A 13,807-nucleotide genomic window follows, 5' to 3' on the forward strand; every position below is an offset into this window, starting at 1 on the left:
GCATAACTCCTAAACCAAACATGCAATATGTCTAATCATGCTTGAATTAATGTATCTTTGTGAGTTTTACTAGACACATGTGCTTTGTAAGGTTTGCAAACACTTTTTTTTTTACTCAAAATGACAGTAATGTTCTTAGAATGCTGAGCAAATATGTTTGAAGCAATACAAAATAGTTTCAAGCATAACTCCAAAACCAAACATGCAATATGTCTAATAATGCCTGAATTAATGTATATTTGTGAGTTTTATTACAAATATGTGCTTTGGTAAGGTTTTCAAACACAAAAATTGTTTTTTTTTACTCAATATGACAGTAATGTTCTTAGAATCCTGAAAAAATGTGTTTTAATCAATAACTTTTTTTTCAAGCATAACTCCTAAACCAAACATGCAATATGTCTAATAATGCTTGAATTAATGTATCTTTGTGAGTTTTACTAGACACATGTGCTTTGTAAGGTTTGCAAACACTTTTTTTTACTCAATATGACAGTAATGTTCTTAGAATCCTGAGAAAATGTGTTTGAAGCAATAACACATTGTTTCAAGCATAACTCTTAAACCAAACATGCAATATGTCTAATAATGCCTGAATTAATGCATCTCTGTGAGTTTTACTAGAAACATGTGTGTTTGTAAGGTTTGCAAACACAAAAATTAGGTTTTTTTACTCAATATGACAGTAATGTTCTTAGAATGCTGAGAAAATGTGTTTGAAGCAATAAAAAATGTTTCAAGCATAACTCCTAAACCAAACATGCAATATGTCTAATAATGTCTGTAATAATATATCTTTGTGAGTTTTAATAGAAACGTGCTTTTGTAAGGTTTGCAAACACAAAAATTTTTTTTTTACTCAATATGATAGTAATGTTCTTAGAATCCTGAAAAAAATGTCTTTGAAGCAATGACTTTTTTTTCAAGCATAACTCCTAAACCAAACATGCAATATGTCTAATAATAAATAAATGATAAATGGGTTGTACTTGTATAGCGCTTTTCTACCTGCTTGAATTAATGTATATTTGTGAGTTTTACCAGACACATGTGCTTTTGTAAGGTTTGCAAACACAAAAATAGTTTTGTTTTACTCAATATGACAGTATGTTCTAGAATCCTGAGAAAATGCAGCTGAAGCAATAAAACATGTTTCAAGCATAACTCTTAAACCAAACATGCAATATGTCTAATAATGCCTGAATTAATGTATATTTGTGAGTTTTATTAGAAATATGTGCTTTTGTAAGGTTTGCAAACAGATTTTTTTTTTTTTACTCAATATGACAGTAATGTTCTTAGAATCCTGAGAAAATGTGTTTGAAGCAATAACTTTTTTTTCAAGCATAACTCCTAAACCAAACATGCAATATGTCTAATAATGCCTGAATTAATGTATCTTTGTGAGTTTTACTAGAAACATGTGCTTTTGTAAGGTTCGCAAACACAAAAATAGTTTTGTTTTACTCAATATGACAGTATGTTCTAGAATCCTGAGAAAATGCAGCTGAAGCAATAAAACATGTTTCAAGCATAACTCTTAAACCAAACATGCAATATGTCTAATAATGCCTGAATTAATGTATATTTGTGAGTTTTATTAGAAATATGTGCTTTTGTAAGGTTTGCAAACAGATTTTTTTTTTTTACTCAATATGACAGTAATGTTCTTAGAATCCTGAGAAAATGTGTTCGAAGCAATAACTTTTTTTTCAAGCATAACTCCTAAACCAAACATGCAATATGTCTAATAATGCCTGAATTAATGTATCTTTGTGAGTTTTACTAGAAACATGTGCTTTTGTAAGGTTCGCAAACACAAACTACTGATCAATAAAAATCTTACAAGCAGCTCTCCCGTGGTATGCAGGCACATTGAGAGCCTTGACGTTGCTCACCAGGACCGCACTGACTGTCAGGTTGATACGGTTCCTCTGCAGCAGACAGAAAGAAACAAGACTTTTCATTAAAAAAAAAATCTGCCTTTAAAAAAATTAAAAATACAATATCCTCACCAAGCCAGTGTTAGACTAGTGCCTCCTTTACAGTATAACACATCAAGCAGTGAAACAATGGCATATGTGCAGTGTAGTATGTACCATCAGTGCAGTGTAGTGCTGCAGGTAATGGGGGCTCCCAGGTGAGGCTGTTGCCACACCTGTGCAGACCTCGAGGCAGTGGAAACAGGTTCGCCTCAACGCAGTTAAAACCCACTATGTCACCCACTTTGTACTCCTCTTTGTTGGGTGACAATGTCATGCTGTCAGGGATGTTAGGAGGAAGGCAGATCTTTCCTAAAGGGGCAGAAAGGACATTCCTTGAAAGCAGATATACAGATTTGGACATATTTCAATGAGCCATAAACTTACTGAGGCACCTCCCTTTTGGTTGACTCCACGTCCCATCTGGAAGACAGTTGATGAACTGGAAACCTTCCATGTCAAATCCGGTGTAGCACCTGAGCTCCTCATCCTCACCAAAGTCATAGTACTGCTTTGCTTTCTAAAAATGACATAAGTACTTTAAAAAAAAAATGTCCCCTTGGCATTTTTGTTTTGGTGTCTGTAGATTTGACTTGTCTCCACTACAAAACTCGAAACTTGAGCACAATGTAATCCCACCAGACAATTTTCATCTATGTTCCATTTTTTAAAGAGGTCATATTATTATTTTCAATCTACAAAACCTAAAACCAGTGAAGTTACCACAATAAAAACAGAATACAATGATTTGCAAATCCTTTTCAACCTATATTCAATTGAATAGACTTAAGATTCGAACTGGAAAACTTTGTTATTTTTTGCAAATATTAGCTCATTTACAATTTGATGCCTGCAACATGTTTCAAAAAAGCTGGCATTAGTTGCAAAAAAAAGACAGAGAAAGTTGAGAAATGCTCATCAAAGACTTATTTGGAACATCCCACAGGTGAACAGGCTAATTGGGAACAGGTGGGTGCCATGATTGGGTATAAAAGCAGCTTCCATGAAATGATCAGTCATTCACAAACAAGGATGGGGCGAGGGTCACCACTTTGTGAACAAATGCGTGAGCAAATTGTCGAACAGTTTAAGAACAACATTTCTCAACCAGCTATATGAAGGAATTTAGTGATTTTACCATCTACGGTCCGTAATATCATCAAAAGGTTCAGAAAAACTGGAGAAATCACTGCACATCAGCGATGATATTACGGACTTTCGATCCCTCAGGCGGTACTGCATCAAAAAGCGACATCAGTGTGTAAAGGATATCACCACATGGGCTCATCAACACTCCAGAAAACCACTGCCAGTAACTACAGTTCGTCGCTACATCTGTAAGTGCAAGTTAAAACTCTACTATGCAAAGCCATAGCCATTTATCAACAACACCCAGAAACGCCGCCGGCTTCGCAGGGCCTGAGCTCATCTAAGATGGACTGATGCAAAGTGGAAAAGTGTTCTGTGGTCTGACGAGTCCACATTTCGAATTGTTTTTGGAAACTGTGGACGTGGTCTCTTCAGTTCCCAAACGTTTACCGAGTGTTGTTAAAAGGAAAGGCCATGTAACACAGTGGTAAAAAATGCCCCTGTGCCAACTTTTTTGCAACGTGTTGCTGCCATTAAATTCTAAGTTAATGATTAATTGCAAAAAAAAATTAGGTTTCTCAGTTCGAACATTAAATATCTTGTCTTTGCAGTCCATTCAATTGAATATAAGTTGAAAATTATGTGCAAATCATTGTATTCTGTTTTTATTTACGAATTACACAATGTGCCAACTTCACTGGTTTTGGGTTTTGTACATTTAAAAGGCTTCCTTGTATTTATGTGCCGTAGTCCTCCTCCGGATCAAGCCCGCTTTGACTGTGTCTTATCCATGTCAGACATTTAGTTGTCTTTAGCAATTCAATATCAGGTTTCCTGACAGATAAAAGTTAGAACTGTACGCTACTTTTTATTAGAAATGGCAACAGCGGAGGATTTTAGCATGCACGTACATCTGCAGTGTAAAAACTGTAGTGCACTGCAAAAACTGAAATCTAAGTAAGATTAAATATCTCAAATAAGGGTGATATTTGCTTATTTTCTGTCTGATAAGATAATTCTTCTCACTAAGCAGATTTTATGTTAGAGTGTTTTACTTGTTTTAAGTGTTTTGGTCCTAAATGATCTCAGTAAGATATTACAGCTTGTAGCTGAGATTTGATGACCTATATTGAGTAAAACATGCTTGAAACTAGAATATCAAGTGTTGCAAAGCTGTGTCATCAACACTCACAAGTATAAAACTGCTTTTTTAAAGTAATAATTTCTTACCTCAAGCATGAAAAAAAAAATCATGATGCCGAGCGCATATCATTATGTCAAGATAATGGCACTAGCATTTACTTAATTTAAGAATATTTTTCAACATATAGAGCAAAAAGGTCTGTTTTCTTTTTCTACCAAGAAAAGTGCACTTGTTATTAGTGAGAATATACTTATTTTAAGGTATTTTGGGGTTCATTGAGGTTAGCTAATTTTACTTGTTTTGGAAAGTCTTGACAAGCCGAATTTTCTTGTTCTATTGGCAGATAATTTTGCTTAGTTCAAATAAAATACCCCTCATTTTTGTATTTATTTTTCTTGTTTCTGAACACTGACTTTTTGCAGTGTGGGTTTACATAATTCACCCACGGAACTTTAGTTATTAGAGGGTTCCGGTCGGACGGTTTTTCACGGGACACATTTCCGGCGTTGATGTTGCGTTATTGAGAAGATATAATAATGCGCCTTTTGTATGAAAAAAGACCTGAATAGACCCACACATCGGCAGTGCGCCTTATAATCCGATGCGCCCTGTGGTCCGAAAAATACGGTAATTCAATCTCTAAAAAGGAGCGGCCTTCTTCTATTTGTCCATATTAATTGATTATTACCCTGAGGAAGCTATTGCCGGGTGGCGGTGGCCTGGGACAGCCTTTCACACCAGGAGGCAGCTCTTCCCTCCATCCCATAGAGAAGTCATCATCATTGTCACATGTTTCCTCTCTAGATATGAAAACATACTTAGGCACTCTTAGTATAACTGCTGGAGAAATGAGGATCAAAGATTAAGCTCTGGAAATTTGTGTTAAAAATACATTCGAAAGCTTCTACCCTTTAAAGAGGGAGATGTGACACGGCTCCTCATCCGTGTCGGGGCCCTCGCAAGGTTGGCCTCCTCTCAAGGGAGCGGGGTTATCGCACCTCCTCCTGCGATGTCTTTTCATGAAAGCTCCACAGCGACTCCATTGCTCCCAGCAGCTCCAGGAACCATCGACTTCCTCTGTGAGGGTGTGCAAAACGATGAGTCTCGTGACATAAGTTGTGTGATTGTACAAAACCCAAAGCCAGTGAAGTTGGCAGGTTGTGTAAATCGTAAATAAAAACAGAATACAATGATTTGCAAATCCGTTCCAACTTATATTCAATTGAATAGACTGCAAAGACAAGATATTTAATAATTGAACTGGGAAACTTAATTTTTGTTTGCAAATAATCATTAACTTAGAATTTAATGGCAGCAACACATTGCAAAAAAGTTGGCACAGGGGCATTTATACCACTGTGTTACATGGCCTTTCCTTTTAACAACACTCAGTAAACGTTTGGGAACTGAGGAGACCAATTTTTGAAGCTTTTCAGGTGGAATTCTTTCCCATTCTTGCTTGATGTACAGCTTAAGTTGTTCAACAGTCCGGGGTCTCCGTTGTGGTATTTTACGCTTCATAATGCGCCACACATTTTCAATGGGAGACAGGTCTGGACTACAGGCAGGCCAGTCTAGTACCCGCACTCTTTTACTTTGAAGCCACGCTGTTGTAACACGTGGCTTGGCATTGTCTTGCTGAATTAAGCAGGGGCGTCCATGATAACGTTGCTTGGATGGCAACATATGTTGCATCAAAACCTGTATGTACCTTTCAGCATTAATGTGACAGATGTGTAAGTTACCCATGCCTTGGGCACTAATACACCCCCATACCATCACAAGTGCTGGCTTTTGAACTTTGCGCCTATAACAGTCCGGATGATTTTTTTCCTCTTTTGTCCGGAAGACACGACGTCCACAGTTTCAAAAAACAATTTGAAATGTGGACTCGTCAGACCACGGAACACTTTTACACTTTGCATCAGTCCATCTTAGATGAGCTCGGGCCCAACGAAGTCGGCAGTGTTTCTGGGTGTTGTTGATAAATGGCTTTGGCTTTGCATAGTACAGTTTTAACTTGCATTTACAGATGTAGCGACAAACTGTAGTTACTGACAATGGTTTACTGTAGGGTTCCTGAGCCCATGTGGTGATATCCTTTACACACTGATGTCGCTTTTTGATGCAGTACAGCCTGAGGTATCGAAGGTCCTTAATATCATCGCTTACGTGCAGTGATTTATCCAGATTATCTGAACCTTTTGATGATAATACGGACCGTAGATGGGGGAATCCCTAAATTCCTTGCAATAGCTGGTTGAGAAATGTTGTTCTTGAACTGTTCGACAATTTGCTCACGCATTTGTTCACAAAGTGGTGACCCTCGCCCCATCCTTGTTTGTGAATGACTGAGCATTTCATAGAAGCTGCTTTTATACCCAATCACGGCACCCACCTGTTCCCAATTAGCCTGTTCACATGTGGGATGTTCCAAATAAGTGTTTGATGACTTTCTCAGTCTTTTTTGCCACTTGTGCCAGCTTTATTGAAACATTTTGCAGGCATCAAATTCCAAATGAGCTAATATTTGCAAAAAACAAGAAAGTTTTCCAGTTTGAACGTTAAGTATATTGTCTGTATAGCTCGGTTGGTAGAGTGGCCGTGCCAGTAACTAGAGGGTTCCAGGTTCACTTCCCGCTTCTGCCATCCTAGTCACTTCCGTTGTGTCCTTGGGCAAGACACTTTACCCACCTGCTCCCAGTGCCACCCACACTGGTTTAAATGTAACTTAGATATTGGGTTTCAAAATGTAAAGTGCTTTGAGTCACCAGAGAAAAGCGCTATATAATTATAATTCACTTCACTTCTTTGCAGTCTATTCAATTGAATATAAGTTGAAAAGGATTTGCAAATAATTGTATTCTGTTTTTATTTAGGATTTACACAACGTGCCAACTTCACTGGTTTTAGGTTTTTGTACTTTGAGAGGTCAACAATACCTGAGGTGTAGTCAGGAGCTCTTTGTTCACAATTAGGGCCAAATGTGCCTGTCTGGCAGGCACACTTGCACTCAGTACCGGAAAGATACGCTTTGGCGTTGTTGAGGCATGGCGCACACTTGCACGTGTCAAACTCCTCCAAATACTGGAGCAGGGCCTTCTTCAGGTGCCTCCTCTTTGTGGCTGCACAGGGGATACCCAGTACCAGGTCTATGATGGGCAGCACCTTGAAAAACATGCAGGTCAGTGTCAGAATAATTGTATATAAGTTATCACACAACTTATTTGCTTGCAGTTCAGGTCACGAAGCTGTCCTTGTTCTTATCATGCAAAGGCGGACAGCTTGTAAATCTCCACTGTGTGCCATGGAATGTGCCTCGCCGTAGAAGTGTCTGTTTTTCAGATCTGGACAGCCACAGCAGGGGCCGTATCAGGACCCGACCTCTCCAAGAAGATAAGGCGGACGAGCAGAGAGGGGGTGAACTCGACACTGCTCCAAGCACATTGTGTTTTGACTGGTTCAACTATGTAATCAGGGAATGCCCAAATATTTTTTCATTTTTTTTCATTTATTTATTTATTTCAGGCAATGACATAAAAAAGTACAAAGTTGACAACACATAATAATATAAATTAATGTAGTGCAAAAGGTAATGTATAGTATGTAATGCATAATTGTCCAGTTTGGCCTGAAAGGGAGTGGGAAGAAGATAACTTATTTAATCCCACCCCCAGTTCTCCATTCAGTGATTATTCACATGAGTCTCACTCTTACTTTGCTTAAGGATTAATGGGTAGGCGCTGGAACTTTTTCCTCAGAGCGTGGGGTGACACTGTACGAGGGTGCAGGTCCACGCGCTCTCCTCATGCATGCTTGCCAACCCTCACGATTTTCCCGGGAGACTCCCGAAACTCAGTGCACCTCCCGAAAATCAACCATTCTCCCGAATTTCTCCCGATTTCCACCCGGACATCAATATTGGGGGCGTGCCTTAAAGGCACTGCCTTTAGCGTCCTCTACAACCTGTCATCACGTCCGCTTTTCCTCCATACAAACAGCGTGCTGGCCCGTTCACATAATATATGCGACTTCTACACACATATAAGTGAATGCAAATTATACTTGGTCAACAGCCATACAGGTCACCCTGAGGGTGGCCGTATAAACAACTTTAACACTGTTACAAATATCGGTATGAAGAATGACACAGGAGGTCCTTCATACCGACAGCCAACAGACTGCATAATGCATACTTGCCAACCCTCCCGTTTTTAGCGGGAGACTCCCGGTATTCAGCGCCTCTCCCGATAACCTCCCGGCAGAAATGTTCTCCCGACAAACTCCCGGTATTCAGCCGGAGCTGGAGGCCACGCCCCCTCCAGCTCAATGCGGACCTGAGAGTGGGGACAGCCTGTTCTGACGTCCGCTTTCCCACAATATAAACAGCTTGCCTGCCCAATGACGTCATAACATCTAGGGCCTTTTAGAGAGTAGAGTGCACAACTACGCACACAACAAGGAGACGAAGCAGAAGAACGAGGAAGTTACAGACATGGCGACGCCGTCGACGAGCAAGATGAAGAAATACGCTTGCAAGTTCCAAAACGAATGGAAACAAGAATTTCAGTTCATCCAGGACAGTTCGAAAGGGAAGGGGTATGTAATTATGTTGCCTGTACATTTTGTACAACAGACTTCTCCATTGAACACGGTGGCCGAGTCATGAACGGAGGAGAAGTTTAACAGGACAATACTGCCATCTACTGGATATCCCCCGGAACACTGAAATCCAAGTATTTATTTTATTTATATGTAATAATAAAATAAATATATATACATATATATATATATATATAGCTAGAATTCACTGAAAGTCAAGTATTTCATATATATATATATATATATATATATATATATATATGAAATACTTGACTTGGTGAATTCTAGCTGTAAATATACTCCCCTATTAACCACGCCCTTAACCACGCCCCCAACCACGCCCCCACCCCCACCTCCCGGTATCGGAGGTCTCAAGGTTGGCAAGTATGGCATAATGCATATGTTCCTTGACTGCACTTAAATGTAGAGTATATGTAGAATATATTTATATTATTTATATATTATATATAAAATACATTTTATATATTATATTATTTATTATTATTATTGTCTATTGTGAGCGAACTGTGGTGCTGAATTTCCCCCAGGGATCAATAAAGTACTTTCTATCTATTCATACTTGGTCAACAGCCATACAGGTCACACTGAGGGTGTCCGTATAAACAACTTTTAACGCTGTTACAAATATGTGCCACACTGTGAACCCACACCAAACAAGAATTACAAACACATTTCGGGAGAGCATCCGCACCGTAACACAACATAAACACAACAGAACAAATACCCAGAACTCCTTGCAGCACTAACTCTTCCGGGTCGCTACAATATACACCCCCGCTACCACCAAACTCTGCCCCCCCCACCCCCCTCATCTCCCGAATTCTGACATCTCAAGGATGGCAAGTATGTCCTCATGAGCTAAATTGAATCCTGTCTCTGTTTGATTCCTTGCTTCTTGTCCTGTTTAATAGATAGTCCGGTGTTTGAACCTGACAGTCAGCTTCCCGTGAATTTGACCGATGAACGTGTTCAAGAGTTCGAAAATGCAAACCTTGTAATCGACCACGGCAGGATTTTCGAGGACAGACTTGGCCCAGTTCTTGTAGGAGGTTCGATCAGGAGCCGGACCCTGCTTGTCCCAGGCAAGAGCAGCCGCCTCTCTGGCTCGACCGCCTCTCACCGCAGAGAACGACTTCTCTGCTGCACGAATGTACGAGCCTGGGGGCAGACGACGAAAACGTTTTATGAGAAAATATGCCAACAAATGCTCACCAGTAAAAAAAAAAAACAATTTGGTGAAGAAACCTTGATATTTTTGAGTCATCTTGTTGTCGGAGCACAAGGGTACATTCCCGTGTTGACTGTACAGGACCTTGGTCCAACTTGTTTCTCGTCCCAGACAACCTTTGACATGCTCCTCGGTTTCACCTATGGCAGAAAAAAACGTGTTTATTTCTTGTGTATTTGTATTTGACAAAAGGAGACAAAGAAGAACAAAAATAACTTTCGGGTTGCAGCAACTTTTGTGAGGCATTTTTGTGTGCTAAAGAACGCTGATTAGTAAAGCCATTTTGCAGTACTGTAGTCTTTGAAGTAGTTTGCAGTTTAATGTTTGTGTATTTATTTGTATAAGCTTTGTTTTAATACACAAAGCTACAAAAAGCCTCTTTTAAACGCATTTACAGAAGAATATACAGTATTTAGCCAGACTTTGAAGCTCTTAGGGATATTTCCTTTGATTACGTCGGATCTTTAGTGCCGCCCTAGTGGCTCCCTGGACCTCTTTCAGAGATGTGTGGAAATGGAAAAAGATTAAGATTTTTTTTTTCAAATATATATAAAATATACGTATTGTTTTAAAATATTTTCTGTAGGAGAACAAACACGACACAAACTTTCTTAATGCCTGGTTCACACCAACGGCGCTTGCCGCCCTTTAAAGCGGCGAGCAAAGCGCCGTCATTTTTGTCAATTTTTCCACAAATATCCCGATCTCTGAAGTAATGTTATGCTTTGATACGCTTTGATATGCTCTGATACGAATTAGTTTCCGCTTTGTTACCGTTCATCACGCTTTGATCCCGCTTTGATACGCTTTAAATCACGCTTTGATACGCTTTATTAGGCTTTATTGAACTTTATTACGCTTTGATGCGATCCTGACGCTTTCAATCAGGCTCTGACACGATTATCAAGCTCTGTTGTGCATTGTTACAACAAAAATAAGAAAAACATTTGAAAAACTCAGTATACTGTTTTCCACACATTTTTTATATTCATTTATTTTTTCAATTTCTCTTTTTTTCCCGTTATATTATGTTTTATATTTTCATTTCTTTTATTTTTGTCATCTTAATAAATATCTATCTTTCATTTCTTATGCTAGTTGAAAATAATAAAAGGCAATTATCCACACATTTTTTATATTCATTTATTTTTTCAATTTCTCTTTTTTTTCCGTTATATTGTGTTTTATATCTTCATTTCTTTTATTTTTTTCATCTTAATAAATATCTATCTTTCATTTCTTATGCTAGTTGAAAATAATAAAAGGCAATTATTCACACATTTTTTATATTCATTTATTTTTTCAATTTCTCTTTTTTTCCCCGTTATATTATGTTTTATATCTTCATTTCTTTTATTTTTGTCAACTTAATAAATATCTATCTTTCATTTCTTATGCTAGTTGAAAATAATAAAAGGCAATTATCCACACATTTTTTATATTCATTTATTTTTTCAATTTCTCTTTTTTTTCCATTATATTATGTTTTATATCTTCATTTCTTTTATTTTTGTCATCTTAATAAATATCTATCTTTCATTTCTTATGCTAGTTGAAAATAATAAAAGGCAATTACCCACACATTTTTTATATTCATTTATTTTTTCAATTTCTCTTTTTTTTCCCGTTATATTATGTTTTATATCTTAATTTCTTTTATTTTTGTCATCTTAATAAATATCTATCTTTCATTTCTTATGCTAGTTGAAAATAATAAAAGGCATTTCTTTTATAAAACATAACATATTCTCTTTATTACTAACATTTTCATACAGAAAAATTATAGACAGTAATGTCAAACTGCAACATCAAACAGCAAACTCTAACAGAAGTACAGAAACAATGATCATCGTATAAAAAAGGCAATGATGCAAAAGAGAATGGATTTGTAATCCTGTGTTGGTTATACATAAAAGTTTCAATGTCACTAGTCAATATCACAGTCACTTCCTATTTGTAGGGGTCCGCGCTTTGAACCAAGATCTGTTAAGCTTTCCTACGCTTTTAGTCAAGTTTTGCTGAGCTTTGTCACGCTTTTTCACGCTTTCATACGCTCTTGGCGCTTTATTCCATTCTTGACGGAGCGCAGAATTTTTTTAAACCGTTTAAAATTTTTTGGCAAACTTGCCGCATGTCCCGCTTCACTACAAGCTTTCCCACGATCCATTAGGACCCTCACGCTCTAATCAGGCTTTGTTACGCTAAAACGCCGCTTTGCATGCCGCTTTGCATGCCGCTTTAAAGCGCCGTTGGTGTGAACCTAGCATAATTGTTATAAATCCCACTGTTTATGTTAAACATGCTTCACTAATGAGAGTATTTGGCCAGCACCGTTTTGTCCTACTAACTTCAGCGATCCTTGAACTCATCGTAGTTTGTTTACATGTACAACTTCCTCCGACGCTGCCACAGAAAGACGTGTTTTATGCCACTCCTTCTTTGTCTCATTTTGTCCACCAAACATTTTATGCTGTGCGTGAATGCACTAAGGTGAGCTTTGTTGATTTTATTGATTTGCTGGAGTGCTTATCAGGCATATTTGGTCAATCCATGACTGCAAGCTAATCGATGCTAACATGCTATTTAGGCTAGCTGTATGTACATATTGCATAATTATGCCTCATTTGTAGGTATATTTGAGAGCATTTAATTTCCTCTATTTATGTCCTCTGTGTATTTAATTTATATTTGCAAAAATGTTTCGTGAATTGTTATCTGCATGTAATATTGGCTGCATTTCTGATAGTTGTTTGTGTGCCATGTTGTTCCAGACCACAGCAAACATTACCCAGCTTGCAGGACTTAGGTTAACTTTAGGTTTTGATGGATTGAAGCCAAAGCAGCTTCGCTTAGGAGGGGGTAGCAGGATGAACAAAACCAAGTGAACAGTGGGACCATCTTAAGAGAACACACCAGCTTCAGGCAAGCGGGGTCATCTCTATAGAGCAGATGGTATTGCTAATGCTTCTACTTACTTCATTTGCAGAAGGAATTGTTAAACTAGTTTTCCCTCTATCCAGGTAGTCGCGAAAACAAAGGAACTTGGGAGGACTACGCCCTTTTAAAGGGCGATGTTAGAATAATTTGATCTAAGTTATCACAAAAACTTTGTGTTTCAGTGAGTTCCCAGCGAGAAGCTAAAACATGTCTTTGAACCTACCAAGAAGGCTTGTAAAAGGCGTTCTGTTTTCTTTCATGTATTGTAATCAACAGAAAGATATTGTTTTAACCCAAGGACTACAAAGCGGAGAGAAGGCAGGATCTGCCCAAGTTCCAGACGACCTCTTTTTGAACCTCCTTTTTCAACTGTTTTATGAACCTCTTTTTGAACTCTTTTACGACCTCTTTTTCGAACCGACCTTTTCTGTGAACTGTTTACGACCCTCGTCCCTTAGAAACAGCTGTGGCCATGTGGTCAGGGAAGGTCCAAATAAAAGAAGGAGGCGTGCAATCTTTTGGCAGAGCGTGCTGAGACACTGTCCAAGGGTACAGTGCCCAGGCGACTCTCCTCAAATTGAGCCAAATTTAATTCTGTCTCTGTTGAATTCTTTGCTTCTTGTTTTGTTTAATAGATGTCATCAGTGTTTGAACCTGACACCCAAACAATGTGGAACAAAGGTAAATCACAACAAATATTATCTATTTACTTTTTTACATGCTGCTACAGTGGCTAGCGACACGCAATTTTGTGTAGGTTTTGGTCTCAAACCGAATGAACCCAATGCTAAACTAATGCTAAAT

The 13,807-nt window shown here is 38.2% G+C and overlaps 1 protein-coding gene across 2 annotated transcripts in view; it reads right to left on the reverse strand.

The window, feature by feature from the left end:
• Positions 1-13,807, reverse strand: part of c6 (complement component 6) — a 71,919-nt gene that overhangs the window by 8,274 nt on the left and 49,838 nt on the right. For both annotated transcript variants that reach the window (XM_062031610.1, XM_062031609.1), the window contains 8 exons: positions 10,084-10,206; positions 9,830-9,996; positions 7,158-7,383; positions 5,124-5,292; positions 4,904-5,015; positions 2,370-2,502; positions 2,100-2,294; positions 1,847-1,934 (listed from right to left, as the gene is read on the reverse strand). In XM_062031610.1, the coding sequence (XP_061887594.1) occupies positions 1,847-1,934; positions 2,100-2,294; positions 2,370-2,502; positions 4,904-5,015; positions 5,124-5,292; positions 7,158-7,383; positions 9,830-9,996; positions 10,084-10,206 (1,213 nt within the window). The remainder of the gene's footprint in view (positions 1-1,846; positions 1,935-2,099; positions 2,295-2,369; positions 2,503-4,903; positions 5,016-5,123; positions 5,293-7,157; positions 7,384-9,829; positions 9,997-10,083; positions 10,207-13,807) is intronic.

This window comes from Entelurus aequoreus, linkage group LG21 (assembly GCF_033978785.1).
Source record: "Entelurus aequoreus isolate RoL-2023_Sb linkage group LG21, RoL_Eaeq_v1.1, whole genome shotgun sequence".
Taxonomy (NCBI): domain Eukaryota; kingdom Metazoa; phylum Chordata; class Actinopteri; order Syngnathiformes; family Syngnathidae; genus Entelurus; species Entelurus aequoreus.